Source organism: Carettochelys insculpta, chromosome 5, assembly GCF_033958435.1.
Source record: "Carettochelys insculpta isolate YL-2023 chromosome 5, ASM3395843v1, whole genome shotgun sequence".
Lineage (NCBI taxonomy): Eukaryota > Metazoa > Chordata > Testudines > Carettochelyidae > Carettochelys > Carettochelys insculpta.
The window spans coordinates 25198125-25222172 of record NC_134141.1 but is presented as its reverse complement, the minus strand read 5'-3'; the positions used below and the strand labels follow the sequence as shown (position 1 = coordinate 25222172).

General features: G+C 44.2%; 1 protein-coding gene across 2 annotated transcripts in view; it reads left to right on the top strand.

Moving 5' to 3' along the window:
* The first annotated feature begins 307 nt into the window (after positions 1–307).
* Positions 308–24048, top strand: part of MAMDC2 (MAM domain containing 2) — a 103164-nt gene continuing 79423 nt past the window's right edge. For both annotated transcript variants that reach the window (XM_074994078.1, XM_074994079.1), the window contains exons 1-2: positions 308–609; positions 1010–1123. In XM_074994078.1, the coding sequence (XP_074850179.1) occupies positions 498–609; positions 1010–1123 (226 nt within the window). In that variant the 5' untranslated portion in view covers positions 308–497. The remainder of the gene's footprint in view (positions 610–1009; positions 1124–24048) is intronic.

Genomic DNA, 24048 nt, shown 5'->3' with positions numbered 1-24048 from the left:
AGGACCTGTTGTAACTAGATATAGGGATACCAGAATAATGCCAGAGAAGGACAAAATGCAGCTGTGGGAAGTTGGTTTGTGTGCAGTGTGCAGCTTATCTATATGTGTAAAACGACCCATGAAGAACCAACGGCTCCATCTGCTTTTCTGTTTACACAGTTCCTAAACTGTATAAATTACACTCAGTCTTTCCTTCACTCTCCCTTTTTGTTCCAGCACGAGTGGCTGTGGAGATGAACTCTGTTAGAAGCAGCAGTGCCGAGGAACACAGAGCCCTGGAGTCGCCCCTCCCTTTGCTGGTTTGAGCAGAGGACCAGCTGTGTAGCTGGCTGGTTTTTCTCAGCCTACCCAAACTCGGTTTATCTTTGCGGCTGCTGCTGCTTCCACTCTGGTGTCCTGTCCTGAAGACATAGGGAGGCTTGATGCAAACAAACATACACTGAAGGAAGTTGTCTGCTGCTTTGGAAGGTTTATTTGCTATCCTCCCTGGAGGGTTCATGTTTGCTCTACCCTCACTTTCTCCCCCCATGAGTTCAGTACCAGAGAGCTGTATTATTTTCCTCACTGGAAGAGCCACTATGCTCGTGCTGTATCTTCTCACCGTGCAAGGTAAGGAGATCCAGATATGGGGAGAAGTTGGGTGGAGGCATAAATAAATGTAGTCCCTATTGCTGTTAATGCCTTTGGTGCTTTTGTGGGCTATTTGCTTGTGAAAGCCCCAAAGTGCCTATAAAGGTCCTGTGTGCACAGCCTAATGTTGGAAGATGTGAGTAAGGTAGCATCTTTTTGTCGGTGCTCCACTGTAACCTATATGATAGCAAGGCAAAAGAGGAGTGTTGCATGCAACAGGTTTCATCAGCTGCCTGTATTCCTGGTGCTTTCAGGAGTAAATAACCCAGAGCCTGCTTGCTCAAGTTGCAGAGGAGTATGTGGTTTCCCTCCCAATTATTTTCATTCTGAATGCAATGCAGTGCTATCCATGTGAACAGAGCTTTCTTTGTCCCTACAGTTTTGCTGTTTGCTGGAGCTGTCAAGCTCTCTGCTGGGTCTTGTGCCTTTGAAGACAGCACTTGTGGTTATGAGTCAGACTATACATTTTTGCCATGGATTTTAAATGAAGAAGGTAAGGATGGCTTTTTGGTACTTACAGAGAGAGGCTGTGCTTAAAAATGGACAAATACAATTCTATTACAAAGCTACAAGAATGCAAGAATTTTAAATATACAATACACTTCACAATTGATGCTGCTTAGCTCTTATATGAAAACCACTGGCTTACAGTTTCACTGGCTTTCAGTCCTGTAATGTTGAGTAGACAGGCGCTATGGAGAGATGTTAATTTGTTTCAAAATACCTGTTTCTATGAGAAAAAGCATGCTAAGTTTCTGCTGAGAAACTCATTTTTATAAAAATCAGTATTTCAGACCAAATTTAACTCATCTCCCTAAAGTTGTGGGTCTGCCTACTCTTTCTCTACCTTTATTGGAAGGAAGCACAGGGTCTTAAACTTCTCTGTAGTATTGCTGTTTATATTAAATATGCTGTGTTCCATTGCAGAGTGGCTGCGGGAGAAGTGATGTCTGTATATGTTATCTTTACTATGCATACCTCATATGGCTGTTTTATTTACAAATGTTGATAAATGTTTTGAGATCCCTGTATGAAAAGTATTATATGAGTGCAAAGCGTTGTTGGTGTTTCAGTGTTCTCTTTTGTCCATTTTGTGGTACCTACAATTGAATAGAAAAAACTTGAATCACTATTTCTGACATTTATTACTGAACTATATTGGGAAAGTATGTGACAATCCAAATGCCGCTGGATTTCACAGGTGGTGTTACTGATTGCAGAATTTGTCATTGTGTGCTCTATATAATAATCACAACTTGGATATAATTGATAAGTGAAAATATTTATGCTGGAGTATGGCAGTGGGTACCATTTCCATATGTTGGATTGAATTTGGGTTCACATAGTAAAATGAAGTCCTGTTAAAATGAAGTCAGCCCCATCAGTCCACAAAAGAGGATTCAGGTAGAATAAAGAGTTGAATATAGATTGCCATAGATAAATCCTCTTGTTTGCTCTCCTTTAAGCCTTCCAGCTATTAAAAGATTTTCTGTTCACAATCTTCCTCTAGTTATTTAAAATCACAGAAAAAAATAATGCAGCTCCTAAGAGCTGAAGGGGTCCCCCAGTCATTGTTGGAAGCAGTGTTAACCGTCTCTTCCACCACTACGCTGTCTGATCCCATCATGCCTCATTGAACTGGCTGTTTTGGAAGCAACACTTCCTTTTGAGTGATTGAGAGGAACTCTTGTGTAAAATGCTACTGACTCAGCTGAGAGTGACAATGAGACTTTGGCAGCAACTTCTGCAGAAACCAACTTAGACAGAGCTGGCCCAGCTAGTGGACAGGGCCTAAGGGGGCACCCTGACAGCAGTGGATGGTGGATGCTATAGTCAATTGGAGTGTGGGGACCAAGGCAATCACCTTGCTCGCCTTGTCCTAAAGCCAGGCCTGAACTTGAAGCACTAATAGCAGTGTCCTGGCCCACAGAGCGCTGGTTAGGTTGGTTGCAACACACTGGATTTTATCAGTGTTGCAGTACAGCTAAGCTTCTGTCACTGAGAATCAATGTTTTTAATAAAGAGTGTATTACTGAGTTGTAAAGGTCACTCTGGGAGGAATACTTTTACTGGGTAGAACTCTGTCAATATTTCCATTATAAAGACTTTTCCCAGGCATTTGTAACTCAGTGGTAACAAGTCATTCCAGGCTGACGTTTGGTGTACAAGATATTAGCCTCTCCGAAATTTATTCAGATTTGTAACCAAAACTAATTAAAAATGTTTCATCCAACTTTTGCTTTTAGGTATACATAACCAATTTGTCTAACTAAATTATTTTGTTAGTCTTTAAAGTGATACTGGACTGATTTTTTCGTTTTGAAAGTATATAGACTAACATGGCTTTCTCTCTTTTACAATTTGTCTCAGCTACTGTTTTGCTCTATAATACAGTACTGGGATATTTGCAGGCCAGCCTAAGTGTCTCTGGTCAGCATGTGCATAAGTTGTGTTCTTACTTGGATGACAGAGGAAGTAAAGGATGGGAGTGGAAACTTTAGCAGTGCCTTGCTTCAGTTATTTTCAGTTGCTTTTAAAATCTTTTATTGTTTTAATCTGGTCTTTTCTATTTGGAGTACACACCCTTATAGGGAGTACTTGACTTGTTTAAAATCTTTCAGGTCTTCCAGCCTATAAATCTCACAATAATATGGTATCATGCCAAGCAGTGGAGATACATGCACAGTTACATCCTGCTGAGAAATTTCCACTCCATACTTGAAAATCTTTTGCCCATTTGCCAAGGAAGTAAATATGTGCTTAAGGGCTAGACCCAGATGGATATGAGGGGCCAAATTTTGTTCTGCTTTATATCTGTGTGTATGCTCAGTTTAATCTGTGGGGATGCCTTAGTTCAACTGCTCTTTGAAATGCTTATGGATTCTCTTTAAATATCTAAGAGTTCTGAGGTGAGTCAGTTTGTTCAAATGCATAAGCATCATATTCAGGTAGCTGGAACAGATGTGGAGTACCATACCATTCTACTGTTTAAATAATTCTAAATAATTTTTACCTGGTCTCATGGCAAGTGTGCATATCTGAAGTGGCAGTCATAATTTTTAGCAGAAGTCCCACTGGAAAAACCAACCAGAGTATTCAGTATTAATGTAAACAGGGGCTATGTCTCAGAATGGACCGTAGGATTTGGTGTTAAAGCCCCAATCCTGCAACTGGACAAATGGGATGGCTTCTTGTGCCCAAAGAAACCTGTATGGAGTTGACTGATACTCAGTGTGGGACTATGTTTCTGCAGAGATGGATCTATATATAGGATTGGGTCCTAAAATTATAAACTGCAAGGTGTCCTTCCTGTTTGATAGCTGTTCTGGGGTGGTCATTTATTACTAAAATTTTACATTCCAAAATGCCAGAAACCCTTCTCATGTATTGGTAAAAATCATTGTGTAAAAAAAGTGTAAAAACTAAAATTCAGTCAAAATATTACAAACCATCTTTAAAAAAATCTGCCTAGTATAGAGGGGAATGTACAATGCCCAGTAAAGTTTGAGCCCTACAGAACTGAGCTGCAGCTAAGTAAATGCATCATAGTTCCAGCAGCATGCTTACCAGTGTTCCTGTTCAGGGTGTGATGTAATATGTATGAATAATGGAGGACTCTTGGTCCTTGCTTAATGCACTTAGTGAAAAATGTTTCTGTGTTGTTAGCTGTGTGAAAAAAGAAAACAATGGTAAACTTGTTGCATGGCAAAGAGGCTGCATTACATAATCCTATTTTCAAATGTAAGCAAGTGACCAAGAGATTAGGTAACATCTGCACAGTGCTTTGAAGATGTAATAATGAGCTATGTGAGTGTTAAGTGTGTGAGTGCTATGATTATTCAATTATATGCATCAGCCAACACGCTAGTGACCTTCAGTAACCTTAGAAAGGTCAGTTTTACCATAAATGTCCTTGGATGCACTGTTTCTGTACAAGGATTTACATATAAAACACCCTCCACAAGTATGAGCCAAATATCATTCTCCCTCGACAAGACCTATTACTTTAGGTGAGAGACAGAAGGCAAGTTCATGTTCACCAATACAAGTGATATTTTGTTGAAGACTTAGAATTCGCTATTGCAATAATATTTGCCACTAACAGCATTCTGGCATGAAATTCTGTCTAGGTTTATATTCAGATCTTTTGGTCATTGACTTTGCAGATCCTGAAGGTCTGCCGTGATCAGGGCTGTAATTCCACTTTGAGGCTCTGATACTATGAGCGTATCACTAGAGCTTTATTTGTTCATTTTATAATGTTACCAGACCTGATGACATCAGACTTCCCTACAAGTAACGGGTACTGTTACCTATTTTCACAAATCCTTAAAGTTGGTAAAGTAGGATTTTACAAATAATTTAAGCCTACAGAAACTTTTTGGAAGAAGTGGAAGCTTATTAAAGAAAATAATTTTTAAATGCAAGGTTGTTTTATTGTTGAATGGACAACAATTTTACCTCCCAATTACAGTGCTAAATCCTCTATGACTCAACTTCTCAGGACCTTATTTGTGGGGCACAGTTATGTTGACTCTGTGGGAGCTCTAAGAGACATTGTGGCTTAGGAAGTTTCAAGGAGTGCACTGTCTATTGCCAGACAGTAATTGTGGGTGCACTGGTAAAGACAGGGATATAGGTCCACTTGTAATGCGGTCTCTGCAATCAGAAGAGTGCAAGGACTGCAGTTTTAGCTGTAATGCATAGATGATGCAATGTAAGTAATGTGGCCCTAAGAACAGCATGTTCATAGCAAAATTACAAATTGTAGTTTCAGAGTCCACCCTTGCTATGCATGTGAATATTTGGTATATTGATATTTTTGTCAAGAAGAGCACTAGTTTAGTCCACCACCTGTTACGAGTGTTCAATTTGTTCGTGTCCGTGAGTATGTTTGTGTCTGATTCCGCCATCAATTTAGCAGGAAAGAACTCGAGAGCTGGAAAGCATCCACCCTAGGGTCATTGACTCTCATCTGAACCAAGTCCTGGACTGTGCTGTGTGAGATGTATTATTGTGGGCTTGTTTTAGTCAACATTGTGTTACCCATTGCAGAGCTACAAGACAATGAGAACATTGTTCCCATCAAAAGCAAAATATTTTTAAGGGCAGGTTGTTTGCTAGTTGAATGCACTGTTAAATGTTTCTGTGCACTGACATTTGCTGTGGATTCAGCAGCATTTTTATAGGCAACTTCTGATGAAGGATTCTCATTTTCACTTATGTGTGTAAGATTGGCTAATAGATTTTTAATTAATACTTTTCCATAATGAATTGAGTGGAACTGAACTACTAGAGCTACGTGAATGGTGCTTGCTGTAGTTTGGGGAATCCAGCGAGTGCATGGTCAATGACAGCTTCAAATATATCAAACCAATTACATATTACTTAATGCATTTAATTTATATATAGTAATTATATATAAAATATTATATATAATAAAAGATTGTTCTGCTGATTTGCCTGTATACATCCAGAAATGTTTACAGTATCAAATTTGTCATCGCTAAGGATAAATTTTTGGACATAAAAGCAGGATTATTTTTAGCTGCTGAGAGTTCCAGAATGGAACCTTCAAGTTTTTGTCGAAAGCAAACCCAAAAACCAAACAAACAAAAAAACCCCCACAAAAACAAACAAAAAAAACCCAAAAGCACCCCCCCAAAAAAACCCAACCCAAATCACACAACAAGTGACTCTGTCCTTGAAAAGAGTCTTCTGTCAGACTGGAGATTAAGTGCAGAATGAATGACAACGTGGGCATAAATTTTCCTGTCTTCATTCTGTTATGAATGCTACAACTTGATTTACATCAGTCTAAAACTCAGTTTCTGTAGTATGTTCCAAATGGGTGACTGTCAGATGACAGTACTTGAACTTTGGCTTGATTAATAAATCAGTGTGCTTGGCATCTGTGTCTGAAATAGATCATTGTTGTCTGAGCGAACTGAAGTTGCTGTTGTGTTTTGGGACTTAAATAATAACAGTTGAAAATATTTTTCAAAATAACGTTTTAAACTTTTAAAGATTATCCATATCTTTTTGAGAATCAGAATAGCAAGCGCAAGGCTGTGGACGAGAGAGTACAATGAGGAACATGGCAGATGAAATTCCGTGTTGATAAATGCAAAGTAATGGACATTTGAAAGTATAATCCCAACTCTATATCCAGAATGATTGTGTCTTATTTAGACACAATCAGAAGAGCTCTTAAAAAGAGCGCTCTCTGTTCTTCAACACCTTCAGCTGTTTTACTAGCCTATGTGTTACCTCTAGCTGTCCAAGACACTGAGTCTACTATGTTGGCAAAGGCAGTTCAAATATGATATATGCATACTTTTGCTGAGTTGCAGATCTTTTAGCACAGTAGTAATTTCAGCTGTCTGTGGTACATTTCTGGGATAGTTTCCAATCACACTATGCAACCATCTCTGTAAATAAAAGTCTATAACCCTACCCAGAGAGTCAAAACTTAATCCAAGATTAAAGCAACTAAGTTTGTAAGACTGTAGGAGTTGTAACACAGTCACCTCTGGCTGTGCTGGTAAATAAAACTGTTGCTTGCCTTTTTGGCAACAAGAATTGAATTTGAACTACTTGACTGTAGCTGAAAAGCCTACACAGGTTTACTCTCTTTGCTAGTTACCACAGACCTCTGTACCCAACAACAGCAGAAAAAAACCATAACATTCAAACTGAGGTTTATCCTCATGTGTGCTCAACTATAAACTCTTCCCTGAACATGGCTCTTTCTCCTCGACGTTGTGTGGCTGACATCAACTAGGTTCCTCGTCTCAGCGCCTCTCCTCTCTCTGCATTTCCCTCAGACTAGCAGTTCAGTTTTTTGATCTGCTCTGCTCCACCTCCTCAGGGATGTCCCTACCATGCTGGTGTCCTATGCAGCCCAGCACGGGCAAACGCCTGCCTGTGAGGGGGGGTTACTACTCTGGTAGAAGCTGTGGAGGCCATGAGTGGACTTTTTAGTCAACCCTTATGGACTGGGCAGACCGGACATCACTTCCACAAATGACATTTGGTGGGGAGAGACGGCAATGCTAGGCAGGAGCAGGGCAGGATGGGAGGCTTACCTATAGCCTCAGGGAAGCAGGCGGAAAGTGTGGGCAGAGCTGAGCAGTGTGACCATGGGCGAGAGGAGCAGAGAGAAGCTGCACAGCTGGCTGGTGAAAAGCAGAAGTTTGAAAGGGAAACTGCCACTTCTGGCCAGTTCTGTGGCTTCCCTCTACTCCTCCTGAGTCCTCCAGCCCATGTTTGCACTGCTTGTGAGCAGGGGCCAGGCTAGGGGATGGGGTTGGCAGCAGGAGCAGGTACAGGGCCTGTGGATGGTGGGGGGGCTGGCCAGGGTCTGGGGGCCACTGGAGCCATATTCAACACCCATCTGTATAAGGCACCATAAAATTTGGGACAATGTGGTACCCCAAATTTCATGGTGCCCTGCCCAGCTACATGTTTTGCATATGGCAGGTCCAGCCCTGCTCCTACCCTATGGCAACTTGGCTCCTCTTCTACTCCTCTCTCGCACAGGCCAGCTGTACACCAGACCTTACAATTGATTGTAGATGCACAATTCCAGCTATCACAATTGCGTAGCTGGAATCAACTTATCTACAGTTGACTTACCTGGCCGTCCTCCCAGAGGGAGGTTGACAGGAGAAACCCTCCGATCAACCTACTTCACTCCTCAGGATATCAAAAAGTACAGGGGTCAACTGTCAACCCTGACAATTTGATTTCCCATGTGACTATTAGGCACATGAAATCGAAGCCTGGAAGGTTGACCCTGACCGAGTCGATTTTCCAGGTAGTGAAGACATACCCTGAGACTCTCACATTCCCCTCTGACTGGCAGCTCAATGTATGTCTTAATTGCATTTAAAATCTAAGGCGTGGCAGCTGATTTGGGCTAAAGGGTTGGGTTAAGAGGCTCTTTCATTGTGGTATAGACATTCTGGCTTGGGCGGAAGCCCAAGTTCTAGGACGCTGTGAGGTGGAGGGTCACAGAGCTTGGGTTGCAACTCTTGTCTGAATGTCTACACTGTACTTCAGCAGCAGTCTGGAGCCCAAGCCCCAGGAGCCCAAGTCATTTGACATGGGCCAGCTGCAGCTGGCTAACTGCAGTACTGCTGTGTCTGTTGCTCCTCCTCTTCTGTAGTCTTATCTGTTGTGCAACAAATCCCACACCTGCCTAGTTATCAATTGTTGTCCTAAGTTTCTGTGCAATAGAATTTTTCCTCAATCTGCTGAAGACTTACAATTGTTAAGTTACTCTTAACACAGCTATAGCTACATTTCCCAGAAAAATCATCAACAGAAAACAAGGTACTTTACTTTCACAAGGGACTCTTAACATCAACAACAGGCAGTGTGTGAAATCTTTGGATGGATAAGACTGGCTTTCCATCTGCTCTAGGACACACAAACCAGTCCCAGATAGTTATCAGTGTATTGCAATATGACAGACAGAATACATTGAAGCTTTTCTCCTTTACAAGATAATAAAGTTATCAGGATCTTGGGATTTTTACAGTTATCACAAATTAGGTATGTGGGGAATCAACAGTGTATTTTAGTTTCTTCACACTCAAACACTGAGGGTGGCTGCAAGACAGGTGTGACAGATGTTTTAAAAGTTCTTGTTTATTAAATATTCCAGAATCACCTTCCAAAATGCTTCAATTTATATTCGAAGAACTCTGTGTAAACTCAAAACTTCATCCCTCACCAACAGGTTTTGGTTTAGTTCTGGATAACCTCATGCCACTTGTCTGTCTTGTACCTGTTTTTGTGTTAGAAAACACTAAAATGGGTTAATATGGATGTATAAATTTGAATTGTGTATTCAAGTAATTGGAAAGATTATCAGTGCTTGCAATTAATTTTATAACGTGAAGACGTATGTATTGATTCTTTAAATCTGTAGGAGGAAACTGGGCGAAGGAGAGCAGGTCAACCAGAAGCCAAAGCATTATAGTAAAGGAAACAGAGAAAGAGAGGCTACATGGATAAATAAAACTATTTTCCTTATTCTAATGAAGTTACTTGTTCAGTATTAGAGCAAAGTAATTCCTGTGGTTTTTCTTTCTTTTTTTTACGATTGTTTCATGACACTGTAAATCTTAATGCAAATGTCTTATGACTTCACCTTGCAAAATGCCAGTGTTGCAAAATATCCTGTTATTAACATGTAAAATTCAGACAAGTATTCCTTCTTTGTCACATGGAAAAGGACTAGTGATTAAAGATAAATATATGTATATGTATGTTCTGCAGTAAAAGGTCTTGAGTTTTCCAATAAGGTTGGTAGGCTCCAATGTAATACAAATAGTGGACAAGAAGGCAGTAGGGTCTGCACTTGTGCATTTGTCCACATTCATAAGCCCTCTGACGCCCTTCCATGCAAAATCTCCATAGCTGGAGCGTCACATATTTTTGTAAGAGTATGCTAGAAGGGCAGAGATGGAGAGCAGATGTTCTGTGAGATCTCCTGTTGAGCGGGATTTTTGTATGGGTCTTTGTATGTAACTTAAAACTCAGTGCTCAATTAACTCAATGCTCAATTACCATTTGTAGCTACTGACCCTCAGTGGGACCAATGGCAGCACAGATTCTGTGCTGCAGGTGGAGAGAGGGTTTTCTGTGGGGAACAGCATGGATAAGCTAGGCCCACACTCAGACGGATCTGGTTTCAGTGAAACTGTAGATCTATTTAGGGATCCATGTGGTTAAGTTGCCATACCGTTTGATTTCTGTGGAGCCTGTAATCTTGCTCAGGGAAGGGAAAATGCTTCTCAACCTTTGCAAATTAAATCTTATGGTGTTTTTCCTTAATTTTCCCCTTCTGTGTGTGTTAGGGTTTTGCACTGTTGATAATTTGGCCCTTGGGGTATTTTGTCTGTAATAAGAAATGTTGACTTTGTTAGGTAATATAAATAACACTTCGGTGTTTCCTTGAGTCCTTCTATTTTCACTGGGCCACACCTCTCATTTCAGATGGTTGCAGGTCTTGTGTGGCCCCTGCTTCTTGCTCTAAGCGAATATGGCAGCACCTCAAGCAGGAGGTCATGGTTGGCACTTTTCAGCAGGTTCTGGTGTTCCTTCTGTGCTTCCCAAACTACAGAACATTATGGCCTCTTGCTATTCATAGAGTCATGTAAAATAATTGGGGTAATTAAAATATATATTCCTGAATTTTTGTAAACACAGCATTGATAATTATGGCTTCAGTCTGAGGGAGCTGCATAAAGAAAAGTAAAATGAGAAAAAAAGATCTGCTTGCTTTGGAGGAGTTGCATCTCCTGCCATAATAACAATTTTATGGAGCATTTTGAGAAACCAAACAACCAAAACCAGTACTGTGTAAGTAAAATTCCTGCTTACTAGTAGCTGGTTATTCATGACTCAGAAAAGTTTGAATAAAAATGGATTAGATTCATCCATTGATTTTTATTCATGCCTAGCTTTTATGATTGATTAAATATATAGAACAATATACTCTTTGAGCTGAGTGAGTTCAGTTGGGAGGAAAGCTAGAAGTGACTAATGATTACAGTAGACTGTAAAGGAGAAAAGAATGTTTGTTCCCTTTTTATGGTAGATAACAGGGGCGTGATAGCTGACAGTTTATTTTTCAGCTTGCTTTTGACATCAGAAATATCAGGTTTTGACTTCCCTATATTTGTTGGAGGATTCATTGGAGACTTGGAGATCTGATGTTTTTGCCTCACAGGAGACTGAAAGCTGAGCAACTGAGATGGGAAAGAACTTTTAGTAATAGTTTACAACTCTTTGGATATTTTAATAGCTATTTAATTTTCATACCTGGGAGCAATGCTCTTTTTTGTGATAGTTTCAATGCCTATCACGTAGGTAATAGAAGGCCAAGAAAGTTCCCGTTCCAATTTTCTAATCCTTCAAAGAGTATTCTAACAAAACTAGAGAAGATAGGACTTGACATTCTTTGGTTCTTTTCTGTATATTTTTTGAACCTAATGTGTGAGTGTGTGTGTAACTCTTAGGCCTTCTCTATATACCAGAAATGGGGAAAAAATAGGCACAATTTTCCTTTTCTTTTCCTTTGCAGTTAACCAAATATCTTTCGTGGGGACTGGATGAATAAAGGGTATGTTAACAGGACATGGAGCTTTTGTTCTACACTGGTAGGTCACCAGCTCAAATGCATTCCAGGGAAATTCATTGCCCTCTAGCCAAAGTTTTTCTAAAGTGCACAGCTTAGTTGCATCTGAAGGTATGTCTACACTGCAGTTAGCCACCTGTGGCTGGCCTGTGCCAACTGTCTCAGATTTGCAGGGCTCTTTAATGCAACATAGAATGTTTGACTCCAGCTGGAGCCTGACCTTGGGAGCTTCCTACCTCACAGGGTCTTAACAGCCTGTGCTACCTCCGAAATAGCTGCCTTGCAATTAAACAGCCCCTTCACCTCAGATGTGCAAGTCTGAGTCAGCTGTGAGTTTTTAACTGTGGTGTAGCCATGACCCAAGAGTGGCATAGGTAAGTCAACTTGGCGTTCTCCACAAAGGAGGGAGAGGATTCTGCTGTGGTGACATTTTACATATGGTGGTTTACGTACTGCAGTTATGATGGGAACCTTTCAGAAATAAGTCAGTTCTGTCTAATCTCCCTTGTCTTAGTCCATAAATGAGCCTCCTTGACCTAGGCTGTTTAGCCAAAGTGAGGTGTTTCCATATCAAGCCACACGACAGAAATAATAATCATATTTGACAGTAATTGGCATGTTTAGCAGAGAGGCAGCAGAACAATTGGGTATAGTGTCAGAATAGGTTTGCCCAAACTCCCAGTTTCACCAGGAGTCTCCCAGGGTCTGGCTTTATCTCCTGGTGGCGGCTGAAGCCAAACCGGGAGATTTTAGGCTGTTAAAAGTCCAATGAGGCTAAGACAGGCTCCCTGCCTACCCTGTCCCTGCACCGCTCCTGGAAATGGCTGGCATGTCCCTAACATCCTTGAAGGGGGGCAGTGAGCTCTGTGTGCTGCCCCCACACCGACCACCAATACCACAGCTCCCATTGGCCCAGAACTGCAGGGATAATGCCTGCGGGTGCAAGAAGCATGCAGAGCCACTTGCCCCTTTCCCAGCAGGAAAGTGCTGACCATTCTTGAAGTGGTGTAGGCCAGGGCACACAGGGAGCCTGCCTTAGCCCCACTGCTCAGATGACTAGGAGTTGTTGGAGTTAAGTGCTGTTTAGCTGGACCCCACTGCCCTCACTATCCTCTGAACCCCATCCTGGAGCCCACACCTCAACCCCCTCCTACATCTCAACACCCTGCCCAAGCACCCAAACCTCTTGCCCCAGTCCTGAGCCCCCTCCCAAATCCAGCACCTTGCATCCCCTCCTTCACCTGAAACCCCTGGCCCAGGCTCAGCCCAGAGCCCCTTCCCACAATCCAGAGCCCACACCCCCACCCAGACCACAACCCTCTGCTGTAGCCCACTGAAAGTGAGGGTGGGGAAGAGCGAGGGACAGAGGAAGGGTGATGGAGTGAGAAGGGTTGGGCAGGGGTTAGAGCTCAAGGAAGGGGCACAGCCGAGGATGGTGCAAGGGTTTTTGTGTTTTGTGGTTAGTTAGCCACCCTATCTCTGAATTACTTACTTAATCCTTCAAGAGAGATTGGAGGCACTTTGGTGAAGCAGGTGCAGCGTTTCTGCTGTTTGTGGTGCATCTATTTCCTAAATAAATAGGGTTTGGTGACCCCAGAAATTTAAGTCCTAACTTGAGAAACACTTGCTGTACATGTATATGACTGATAGAATGTATAAACAGGCAAATTAACAGACTTGAGTCACTTACAATGTAGTGATGGGCAAGTCATGACAACTTGGAAGGATCTTTTGGAAGCCAGCATTTTTGTCATAAGATTAAGATCTTTCATAATTTCCTCCCTGAGCTGACTAATTCCTGGACACAACCACCACATGTACGGGCATGTTCCCCTTTCCCTGCAGTCCCTCCAGCAGAGCACTGTCCAAGCAGCAAAAATATTTGACTGGAGTCAAATGCCATCTATACAGTAATCGATAAAAGTATTCCTTATGATCTACACAAACTGAAGTTGTGTATCAGCTTTCCCATATAGAGAGCTGCCAACCAGATAATTTTTGTCCAAATCCTTCTCTCATCTCTTCATCAGGTTTATTTCTTATAAACATCTTTTTTCAATCACAAGGGGATATAGCTTTGAACTTCAACCTTTTGTTCCCTGTTGGTAGCTCTTTCAAGGCACTTTGAAAGGAAAAGTGTAAGAAGTTTATATTTTAAAAAGCTGAGATTCTCCTTTATGTTTCTACGTCAATGAAATTGGTTTGAGTAGGGAGGAAAATACTGGTTTTGGAGCTAGTGTAAATACATGCTCATAGTAGCTGTACACAAGCAACTGCTGTGTAGACACACATTTTGCAGGTGTATCTTGTATACCAACCTATTAAAAAGTAAGCGTTTATACTCCTGGCTTACTTACAGTGAAATTAAAATATATTCTCTAGAGACATATATGTAATGATAAAGTCTGTTAATATATTTGTGCATGGAAAATTTAGATTGGTGTCTTCCAAATTGTCTGAGTGTGCAGTTGTGTTTACAAGCCACGCACTCAAGTACATTGTCAACTTACATCCACAGTTACTGTGATTGTATATGCAAGGTGAGTAACGTTAATGGGAAGGTTGGAAATTTTCACCCATATGTATAACTCTGGAAACTTACATGTAAGTGTGTGTTTATTTCATACAATGAAATGTCTTTTAAAAGCATCTCTGAATATAGGATGACTTGTAAAAACACCTAACAGCATCAAGTATAGAACTGCATATTCATATGGGCCAATTCAAGCTATTGCTTTCTTTACTTGAGGTTTTGGAATTAACAGACTTAGTTTGATACAAACATTGTAATCTGTTCATATGCAGACGCAGTACTGAAAGTTATTTGGGTTTATTGTTCTGATCTTTAAGTGTGTGAGAAATCTGAAGAGCAATTTATTTATGCACTTGAGAGGTTTTATAGCAACAGTTTTCTAAATATAGCTACTTCAGTATTTACTTTAAACTAAGTGTCAGGCTAGGGAGTTATTATGGGAGTAATTGCACTTTTCTTGAAAAAGAACAGGAAACATTTCACTGTGATGCTGTCATATATGGCAGTGATGTTAGAGGGAGATGCAGGTTGGATCTCCACGGAAGTGGGGGTAGGTAAAAGTCAAATGTCAGTGTCAACATTTTCGTCTTACTAAAAACAAAGGGCTAATTAATAGGGAGTAGCTACACAGTTGTGGAGATGTACATGCTGAAAGAGGGTTGTAAGAACACGCTAAGAAAGCAATCAGTACTCCTTTAGTAGAGGACTTGTTTCCAAAAGAAACAGACATCTCTTATAATTTGGGCTTTGCCAGATATGTTTGTTAGTTAACTCCTCTTGTGTGATGTGATCCTTGGGCTCTTAAGCCATCTATCCAAAAGAGCTGGGAGGTTATGGATCGATTCAGGGATTTCACATTTGATTGTTGGTGACCCCAGTTCAACTCAAGAAATGCAAACATGGAGTTTGTCACGCCAGGTTTGTCAGAATGTTATTTGGTGGTACTGCAGCCCAAGAATGAAGGTATTGTCTTTCTTCCCTTACTGAGCAGGAAGTAGAATAGCTTTTAAAGGATGCTGTTTTGTCCTGGATTTGCAGGTAACAGAATCCTAGGAAATAGAAGTGAGGAAATTGACTAGATCTTTTCTAGTTCTTCCTCCTTACCTGGAGAAGACAGGTGCCTTGAAGAATTAGTTTGCCCTCATTTTATGGCAGTAAATTGAGACTGAACTCAAAATGAAATTTAAATTCAATAACATAAAAAACCATGAACAAATATGTGTGGCTAAAGGTAGGAACAAGCTCAAGCTTTTGTGACTGAGAAGGAAAACCCATACACCCTCTTCTCTCCCAGCTTTTCCCAGATTGAGGGACAGCAGAACTTTAGCTACTCTGAAACTCTTCGGGGGTAAGGGTTTTAGAATTATCCCAACCTTATAATTGTGTATTGCATGCCTGTGCCTGTGTTTGTCAGGGATAGGGAGGATTAAGCTACACATTAGGAACCTTCAAGTGGCTTGTTCAAAAGGGCAGAGAGAATTTGTGCCTTGTGAGTGGGGATTAAAAGGTAATTGCTTGCCACTACCGGGTCAGTGGAAGAGTGCTTTCACAGAATGAAACAAGGCTAGTACTGGTAAATGAATAATCAATCAGTTGTGATCCTAGGACCAATGCTTTCCAGGATGCTGTCTGATGAGACTGGGAGTGATCATTTCAACCTAGACTGGGGGATGGGAGTGAGATACTCCTGTAGTTTGGTTTCTGTAGGAAAAATGACAGTATTTGAATTGATGCTTTGAAAACTCTTTCGTGCACAGTGTGATGCATCTCGGGTTAACTTTAATTTAATTTGGACTGTACCTTGGAGGGCATTAGGCATCTTGTCTTCTCTGGAGTGTTTTTTTTTAAGCTGGATGGGAGGGGAGGTGCGTTGTTTCCAAACAAGGAAGCATTAATTAAGATCTATTGTCCCATCAAATTCACATAGATTTTAAATGTAAAACAAGGTACAGGTTTCAGTGAGGGCAGATATGCAATGGAAGAAAAAGGTAATGGTTACTTTAATGATGTGAAAGCACCCTCATTTATAGCTCCTGGAGATCCAACAGACAGATGATGAAAGTAATCAGCTCTGATGTGAGAGATCATGTTTTTGTAGTGCAGAAAAGGAAGTACAACATAACAGATCACATCAGCAGGAGCAAGTTTATACACAATGCAAGAGTGAGTGGCTGGGTAGGTAATGGGGAGTGTGGTCAGAAATGCCAGTAGTGAGCATAACTTAAACCATTAGAGATTAATCCCTAGGAACTGTTGCTGGTGTCTTCAATGCCTGCCCTGGGGAGATTCTAGCAGGCCAGAAGTTGGGCTTTTAGGTTCCACTTATGCAACTTTGGCCCTTTTCCCTATTGTAAAGGGGCAGCTGGAGGACAAGGCTCTCACCCTGTGCATCAGTTTTGCTGTATTTCTGCAAGATTGTCTGAAGTAGTGTTTTTGCTGTTGTACATATTGTTAGAAACACAGTGGTTTCTAGGCAATGTAATTATAAGCAGTAGTGATGCCAACATAGCAACTGGAACAGAAATCATCTCTATGGTATATTCAGACGTGATTCTGTAACAAAAACACTTCCTCCCTGTCAAGTAGGAAAAAGATGAACACCAGAAGACACAAACTGCAATGCATACATCTTCCAGCAGATATGTTTTGTCAGCAAATGTAGTAAGATAAGCACATAGTCAATATGTCCTATTTTCAATTTGTCACAGGTGGGAACATGTCTGGAGTTCTGTGCCCAAAGCTGTAAGAGCTGTTTACTGTCAAAGAGCTAGACGCAATCTTTGTCTCATATGAGAGTTTTCATGCAGTGTTCCAACACAAAAGAATTAAGCAAAACAAAACAAAAAAACAAAAAACAACGCCCCCCCCATTAATTTGTTTTTACATCTTTATCCTCCTATGACTGGCTATAATGCAGGATTTGACATATATTGTTCCCAGCATTTTGCTGATGTTTAGATCATATTAAGATGAATAGACGTTCTTACATTTATCAAATAGGAATAAAAAGGGTAAAAGACATTTTGAGTTGATTTCTCTTCTCTTTGAGCTGTACTTGGCACATGGATAGTCTGAGGACAAAATTTTCACTGGGTAGGTCCACACTGCACTTCAGCAGCCCTGGCTAGCCTATGTCTGCAGGCTTGGGCTTTTGAACTGTGTAGATGCTCAGGTTGGAGCTTGAGTTCTGGGATCCCGTGGTGACAGGTTGTAGCCCAGATCCAGGCCTAGGCTGAAAAATCTACATAATTAAGCAACATGGTAGCTTGCTGCCTGAGTCCCCATGATGCAGATGTAAAGTCACTGTGATGGCATATATACCTCCCCACACACGTGATGAAAGAGTTAAAGTAGCCTGAGACACCAGTTAACCAACGGGGCTGCACTTAGAGGGGTGTTAGGCATAACTGGTGATCAAACCCAGTTCAGAAGGGGCTGGTTCTTCATAAACATAGGATCCACTTGTTGCTAGGCACAAGACACAGATACAAGGGGTTTTTCCTCCCTTAGGCTGAGAGAAGGATGAGCTCCACTTGATCTACCTTCCCTTTGGCACATGGCGGGGGCAAAGGGAACAATTGCCTCTGGCCCCCTTTGCAGCACAGTGGGGCATTAGGAGTGGCGGATAGGAATACGGGTCAGCTATGGGATGGTTTGACGCCATGGCTCACCTGCAAAGAAGGCTGCTAGCTGAGCCCAGATGTGCTGAAAATTCAGTTGTTTTGCTGTTTTCTGTTAGGCTTAAGTGAAAGGATGTGAGAGTCTGCAAATGTTAGGAGTCTTGTTACCTGGAGTGGCTGGAGAGCCATGTTGTACCAGAAGCTGAAATAGGCAGAAATTGAGGCATAGCCATTGCAACACCATATGCAGCCATTGGGATAGATTGTGACGGCACTTTGACACAGTTACTTTTTCTGCTGCTTCTGCCAGGGGTCACCTCACTCTCTCCTGTAATGGCATGTATGGGTGTTCTTGTTGTTGAGAATAGCAAGAGCCCATTTTGCCCGTTGTGGAGATTACAATGGCAGCCAGTGAGGAAATTGCACCAGCTTTATACTATTTAGGGCATGGCAGGTTTTCTTTCAACCTTTCTCTTTCTGAGATTCATAACTCCCCTGCTCCCCTATGCCACAATAACTCTGTGTGTGTGTGCGCGCGCCTAAAAAAAAGGCAGGGCTAGCATTAAGGACTTGCAAACGGAGAGGAATTAAGAAATGGGCTTTAAGGGCTCCTGCCAAAGTTCCTGGGGTAAGAGGGGCCCTGCAAAAAGATCTCTAGGCTGCCAAAATCCAGATCTTTTTGTGAGGCTCCTATAGCCCGGGCACGGGGGCTGCAGGCGCTAAAGCCCATGTGTTCCTGCCCTACCTGGTGGGGTGGGGGGAAGGTGACTGTGCGCTGCTGTTTTCCCTCGTGGGTTGGAGCTGCATCACAACAAGCATGGGGCTGAGCTTCATCTCCACATGCCCTTGCCTGCAGACTCCACTTCTGCAGCTCCCATTGGCTGGGAATCTCAGCCAATGGGAGCTGTGGGGAGTGGTGCAGGCAGGAGAGCGCAGGATAGCGTGGGTTCTGCTGAACTATCTGCTTCCCACCACCAAACAGCTGTGCCAGATGAGTGTCCCTCCCCCCCGCCACACACTAACTCCTACCCAGATGCCACACTCCTGCCCCAACCTATCTTAGGCCCCCTCCCCCACTCCAAGCTCCTTGGTCCCAGCTTGGAGCTCCCTTCTGCACCTCAAACACCTCAGCTCAGCTCCACCCCAGAGCCTGCCCCTGCAGTCAGAGCCCTCCCATACCACTCACCTGTCTGAACCTGCATCCTCCTCTCACACTCTGAACCCCTCTTTTTTGGCCTCACCCCAGAACCTAGAGGGCCCCATAAAATGTAATGGCCCCAGGCCCTCAGAAGAGTTAAGCCGTTCCTAGTAGCAAACAGGGCAGTTGCCTGGGTCCCCAAGAGCTATGTTGCTTAGGTTTCATCCCCAGGTGGTTGGGCTTTGGCTTTCTGTCCTGGTCCCTGGCAAGTCTAATGCTGGCCCTGAGTGGTGGATCCCCTGAATCCTGCTTGCATCTCACTAGACAGCTCTGGACCCTTATGGAAAAGCACTGCTTTAAAGATTGTACTCATGGTAGGGGTATTCCTCTGTTGCTGATTCAGTCCTTCTTAGGGGACCTCTGTGCTGCCAGAGGTATAAAAGCAACGAAGGGTCCTGTGGCACCTTATAGACTAACAGAAAAGTTTTGAGCATGAGCTTTCGTGAGCATAGACTCACTTCATCAGATGCTGGTATAAAAGAGGTCTTGTTTGGGGGGAGGAGGTGTTTGTAAGAGGCCTATAAACTCTAGTGTTCTTTTGTAGTCTCCTTTCAAATAAGTTAGTTTAAAAATACTAGCAAGGTATACTAAATACCTCAGTTTAATTACTTATTGGGTGAGTAGTCTACATTACGAACTAACTTTGAAGTTAACTTTGAAGTTAGGCACTACAGGGAAGTAGCCAGCAGAGAGTCTACACACATTTTGCCTTACTTCAACCTTAACTTCAAAGTAGGAAGCCCAACTTTGAAGTCCTTGCTCCATTCCTGGGAATGGAGTAGTGCCCTACTTCGAAGTTTAACCTTGAAGCAGGGTGTGTGTAGACGCTCTGCTTCGAAGTAATCAACTTCAAAGTTATTTTTGTAGTGTAGACACAGCCGTTGTGTGTCATATCCCTTGTCTATATGCTATTTCCCTCTGACATCAGCAATGGTGAGTTCATTAACTGTTTTACAGTATCTTTTATTTCATCCTCACCAAAAGAGTTTGTTTTACATCTGTATTATAACTAAATTCAGTGAGAATATGAGTTTAGCTATGGTCATGAAATGCGCTAGGTCTGGAATACTGCAGTAAGTGCTGTCAGCTTCAGTCAGCATCTTGGTAATGTTACGGTCTGGAGGCTTTGACGACTGGCATATAGGTCTTTTCCTCCTTTAGATTATAGTGGTTCATGATTATGTGCTTCAGTAGCTAAGGTTATGTCTGTATTACACATGGAAAATATGTTTTGTTGGGGCTTCTAAAAGTTATAAACACTTGCTCCGATTCATTTCAAGGATGAAATTTGGCAAGCAATTAGCCGATGATCTGGTTTACTTGGGCTGTTGCATGCATGGGTTGGAAACAACAATGAAAAAGGGCAGAACACCGAAACGGTATTTAGGCTAGGATACAAAGTGAGAAAACCCAGAAACTCAGTGCCCAGTTTAATGTTCCATTCTCATGCTCTTCAGTACCTCTGTGTGGCTTTGCATTCCTTTCTCTTTTCCCATTTCAACAGCTTGCTACCAGATTGTTGCTGTGTTCTCAATTGATAACCATCTTTGTGTGTATGTGTGGTGGTGGAGGTGGAAGTTCTACAGAAACCATTCATACTGCTTGAACTCTGTGAAAGGAGTGAAGTGACTATTTTAAGGGCCGTCTGCACCCATTGGGTGCTGTGGTTTCTGCTCCATCCCCAAATAGACCACTGTAGAGGGACAGGGGGACAGTGCGCACAAATTGAGAGAGAGAGCAATGAGAACTGTGCTTACATGGATCTAGTGGCTGGAAGTCTCTGCATCAAGACACAGATAGGCTGCGGTTGCTTTTCCAGCCTGTGCTCAGGTATAGAGATTGTGAAGGAGCTGCATTACAGCTCTGCACCCTAACATACAGGATGAGGGGTAGGCTCCTTACAGACTGCGTGTAAATTGCATTGTAACCGTAGATTCTGGAGATAATCTAAACACCATGCAGGTTTGGGATTCATCTGATTCCACCCATCAGTTTGTGTGTTTAGATTGTTTCTGTATCACCCAGGGCAAACAACATTGCAACTTACTTTAAAAAAACAACCATGCTGCTAATACATTAATTTCAGACTCATCACACTAATGGGAAGCTGGTAGGCATGTTTTCTCTGCCTGTCAAGATGAGTTGACAGCATGGCTAGAGAACTGCAAATTAGGGCTGTCAAAGGATTTCAGAAATAAATTAAAATTTGTGATTCATCGTGTAATTAATTGTGTTTAAACAATAGTAGAATACCATTTATTTAATTTTTGGATGTTTTCTACATTTTGAAATATATTTATTTCTGTTACAAATGAAATACAAAATGCACTGTCCTCACGCTATATTTATATTGGCTACGTCTACACGTGAAGCCTACATCGAAGTAGCCTATTTCGATGAATAGCGTCTACACGTCCTCCAGGGCCGGCAACGTCGATGTTCAACTTCGACGTTGCTCAGCCCAACATCGAAATAGGCGCAGCGAGGGAACGTCTACACGCCCAAGCAGCACACGTCGAAATAGGGATGCCAGGCACAGGTGCAGACAGGGTCAACGGGCGGACTAGCGCTTCCGGGGCAACAGCTAGCCGCTCCCTTAAAGGGCCCCTCCCAGACACACTCAGCCTGCACAGCACGCGGTCTGAGGAGCCATAGGCACACAGACCCCGGGCGCCGCAGTCATGGACCCCCAGCAGCAGCAGCAGCAGCCAGAGGTCCACCCAGCCCTCCCGGCAGGAGCAGGGCTTGCCCTGACCCATGCCATGTGGGAGGCAGCTGAGCACCTCCTTGCCCCTGGGGAGGAGATGCCCCCAGGGCAGCAGGGCTCAACCCCTACCCCTGCAGCACCCCGCTCCACCCCCCGCCTCACACGCCGGCGGCTGTGGAGCTACCCCACCAGCACCGACTGGTGGGAGCGGCTGGTGCTTGGGGAGTGGGACGACGACCACTGGCTCAGGAACTTCAGGATGACCCGGCAGACATTCCTGGAGCTGTGCCAGTGGCTCACCCCCGCACTCAGGCACCAGGACACTGCCATGTGGCGTGCCCTCACGGTGCAGAAACGGGTCGGCATCGCTGTCTGGAAGCTGGCCACTCCGGACAGCTACCGATCCGTGGGGCAGCAGTTTGGTGTCGGAAAGGCCACCGTCGGGGCTGTCTTCATGGAGGTAAGCGAACCCACGGGGGGAGGCCAGGGCAGGGGGGCCAGAGCAGTGCGGGCCAGGGCAGGGCAGGGCAGGCCACGGCAGGGGGGCCAGGGCAGGGCAGGGGGGCCAGGGCAGGCCAGGCCATGGCAGGGGGGCCAGGGCAGGGCAGGGCAGGGCAGGGGGGCCAGAGCAGGGCAGGGCAGGGCCATGCACACCCTGCTCACCCCTCATTGGTGCCGTCCCATGTGCTTTCTCTGCAGGTTGTGCGTGCCATCAACGCCATGCTCCTGCACAGGCTCGTGAGGCTGGGGGACCCAGATGCCACCATCGCGGCCTTTGCCACCCTGGGCTTCCCCAACTGCTTCGGGGCTCTGGATGGGACTCACATCCCCATCCGCGCCCCGCATCACAGTGGAGGACGATACCTGAATCGAAAGGGCTACCATTCTGTCATCCTCCAGGCCTTGGTGGACAGCCGGGGACGTTTCCGGGACATTTACGTGGGCTGGCCTGGCAGCACCCACAACGCCCGGGTTTTCCGGAACTCGGGCCTGTGCCGCCGGCTGGAGGCGGGGACCTACATCCCCCAGCGGGAGATCCCTCTGGAGGACACCACCATGCCCTTCTGCATCATCGCAGATGCGGCCTACCCCCTCCGGCCGTGGCTCATGCACCCCTACACGGGCCATCTCTCCGCTAGCCAGGAGCGCTTCAACGAGCGCCTGAACTGTGCGCGCCAGGTGGTGGAGCGCTCATTTGGCCGCCTGAAGGGATGCTGGAGATGTCTCCTGACCTGCCTGGATGCGGGCCCCAACAACATCCCCCAGATTGTGGGTGCCTGCTGCGCCCTGCACAATTTGGTAGAGAGCAAGGGGGAGACCTTTCTGCAGGGCTGGGCTGCGTAGGCCGCCAGGGCACACGTCCAGCCACCTGCTGCCCCCAGTCGGCAGGTGGACCCCGAGGGGACCCGGGTCCGGGAGGCCCTGCGGGCCCACTTCGACGACCAGGCCGCAGGGTGAACTCTGCCCAGGCCCCCTACTGCCCGCCCCTTCCTCCCCCACACTCTTGCCCCAACGCCCACACCATGGAGCACCCCACCGCCCCCCCTCCCACTTGGGGGGGTCCCTTGGGGGCGCTGGGGGGGGCTGCCGGCCAGCCATCGCCGTTCTGTGGGGCGGCTGAGGGTGCTGCAGGCTGCCCGCGTGTGCAGGCTGCAGCCTGCACGTTGCCTCAGCTTCCTGCAGAGGCAGGGAGGGGGAGGGGACCTTTAAGGGGCTGCTCCACGCGGCCACCAGTGAGCTGAGGGGCTGGAGAGAGCGTCTCTTAACCCCCCAGCTGATGGCCACCATGGAGGACCCGCCAATTTCGACGTTGCGGGACGCGGATCGTCTACACTGTCCTACTTCGACGTTGAACGTCGAAGTAGGGCGCTATTCCTATCCCCTCATGGGGTTAGTGACTTCGACGTCTCGCCGCCTAACGTCGAAGTTAACTTCGAAATAGCGCCCGCCGCGTGTAGCCGCTACTTCGAAGTAACGTGCACGTGTAGACACAGCTATTGAGTACAATATTTACACTGTTAAAAATAGTATGTTTTCAATTCCCCCATTAGAAGTACTTCAGTAAACTCACTTTATTGTGAAAGTTGAACTTACAAAAGTAGATTTATTTTTATTTAACTGTACTCAAAAATAAAATAATGGAAAACTTTAGAGCCTGAAAGTCGACTCTGTCCTGCTTGTTTGGCCAACTGCTAGGACAAATAAATG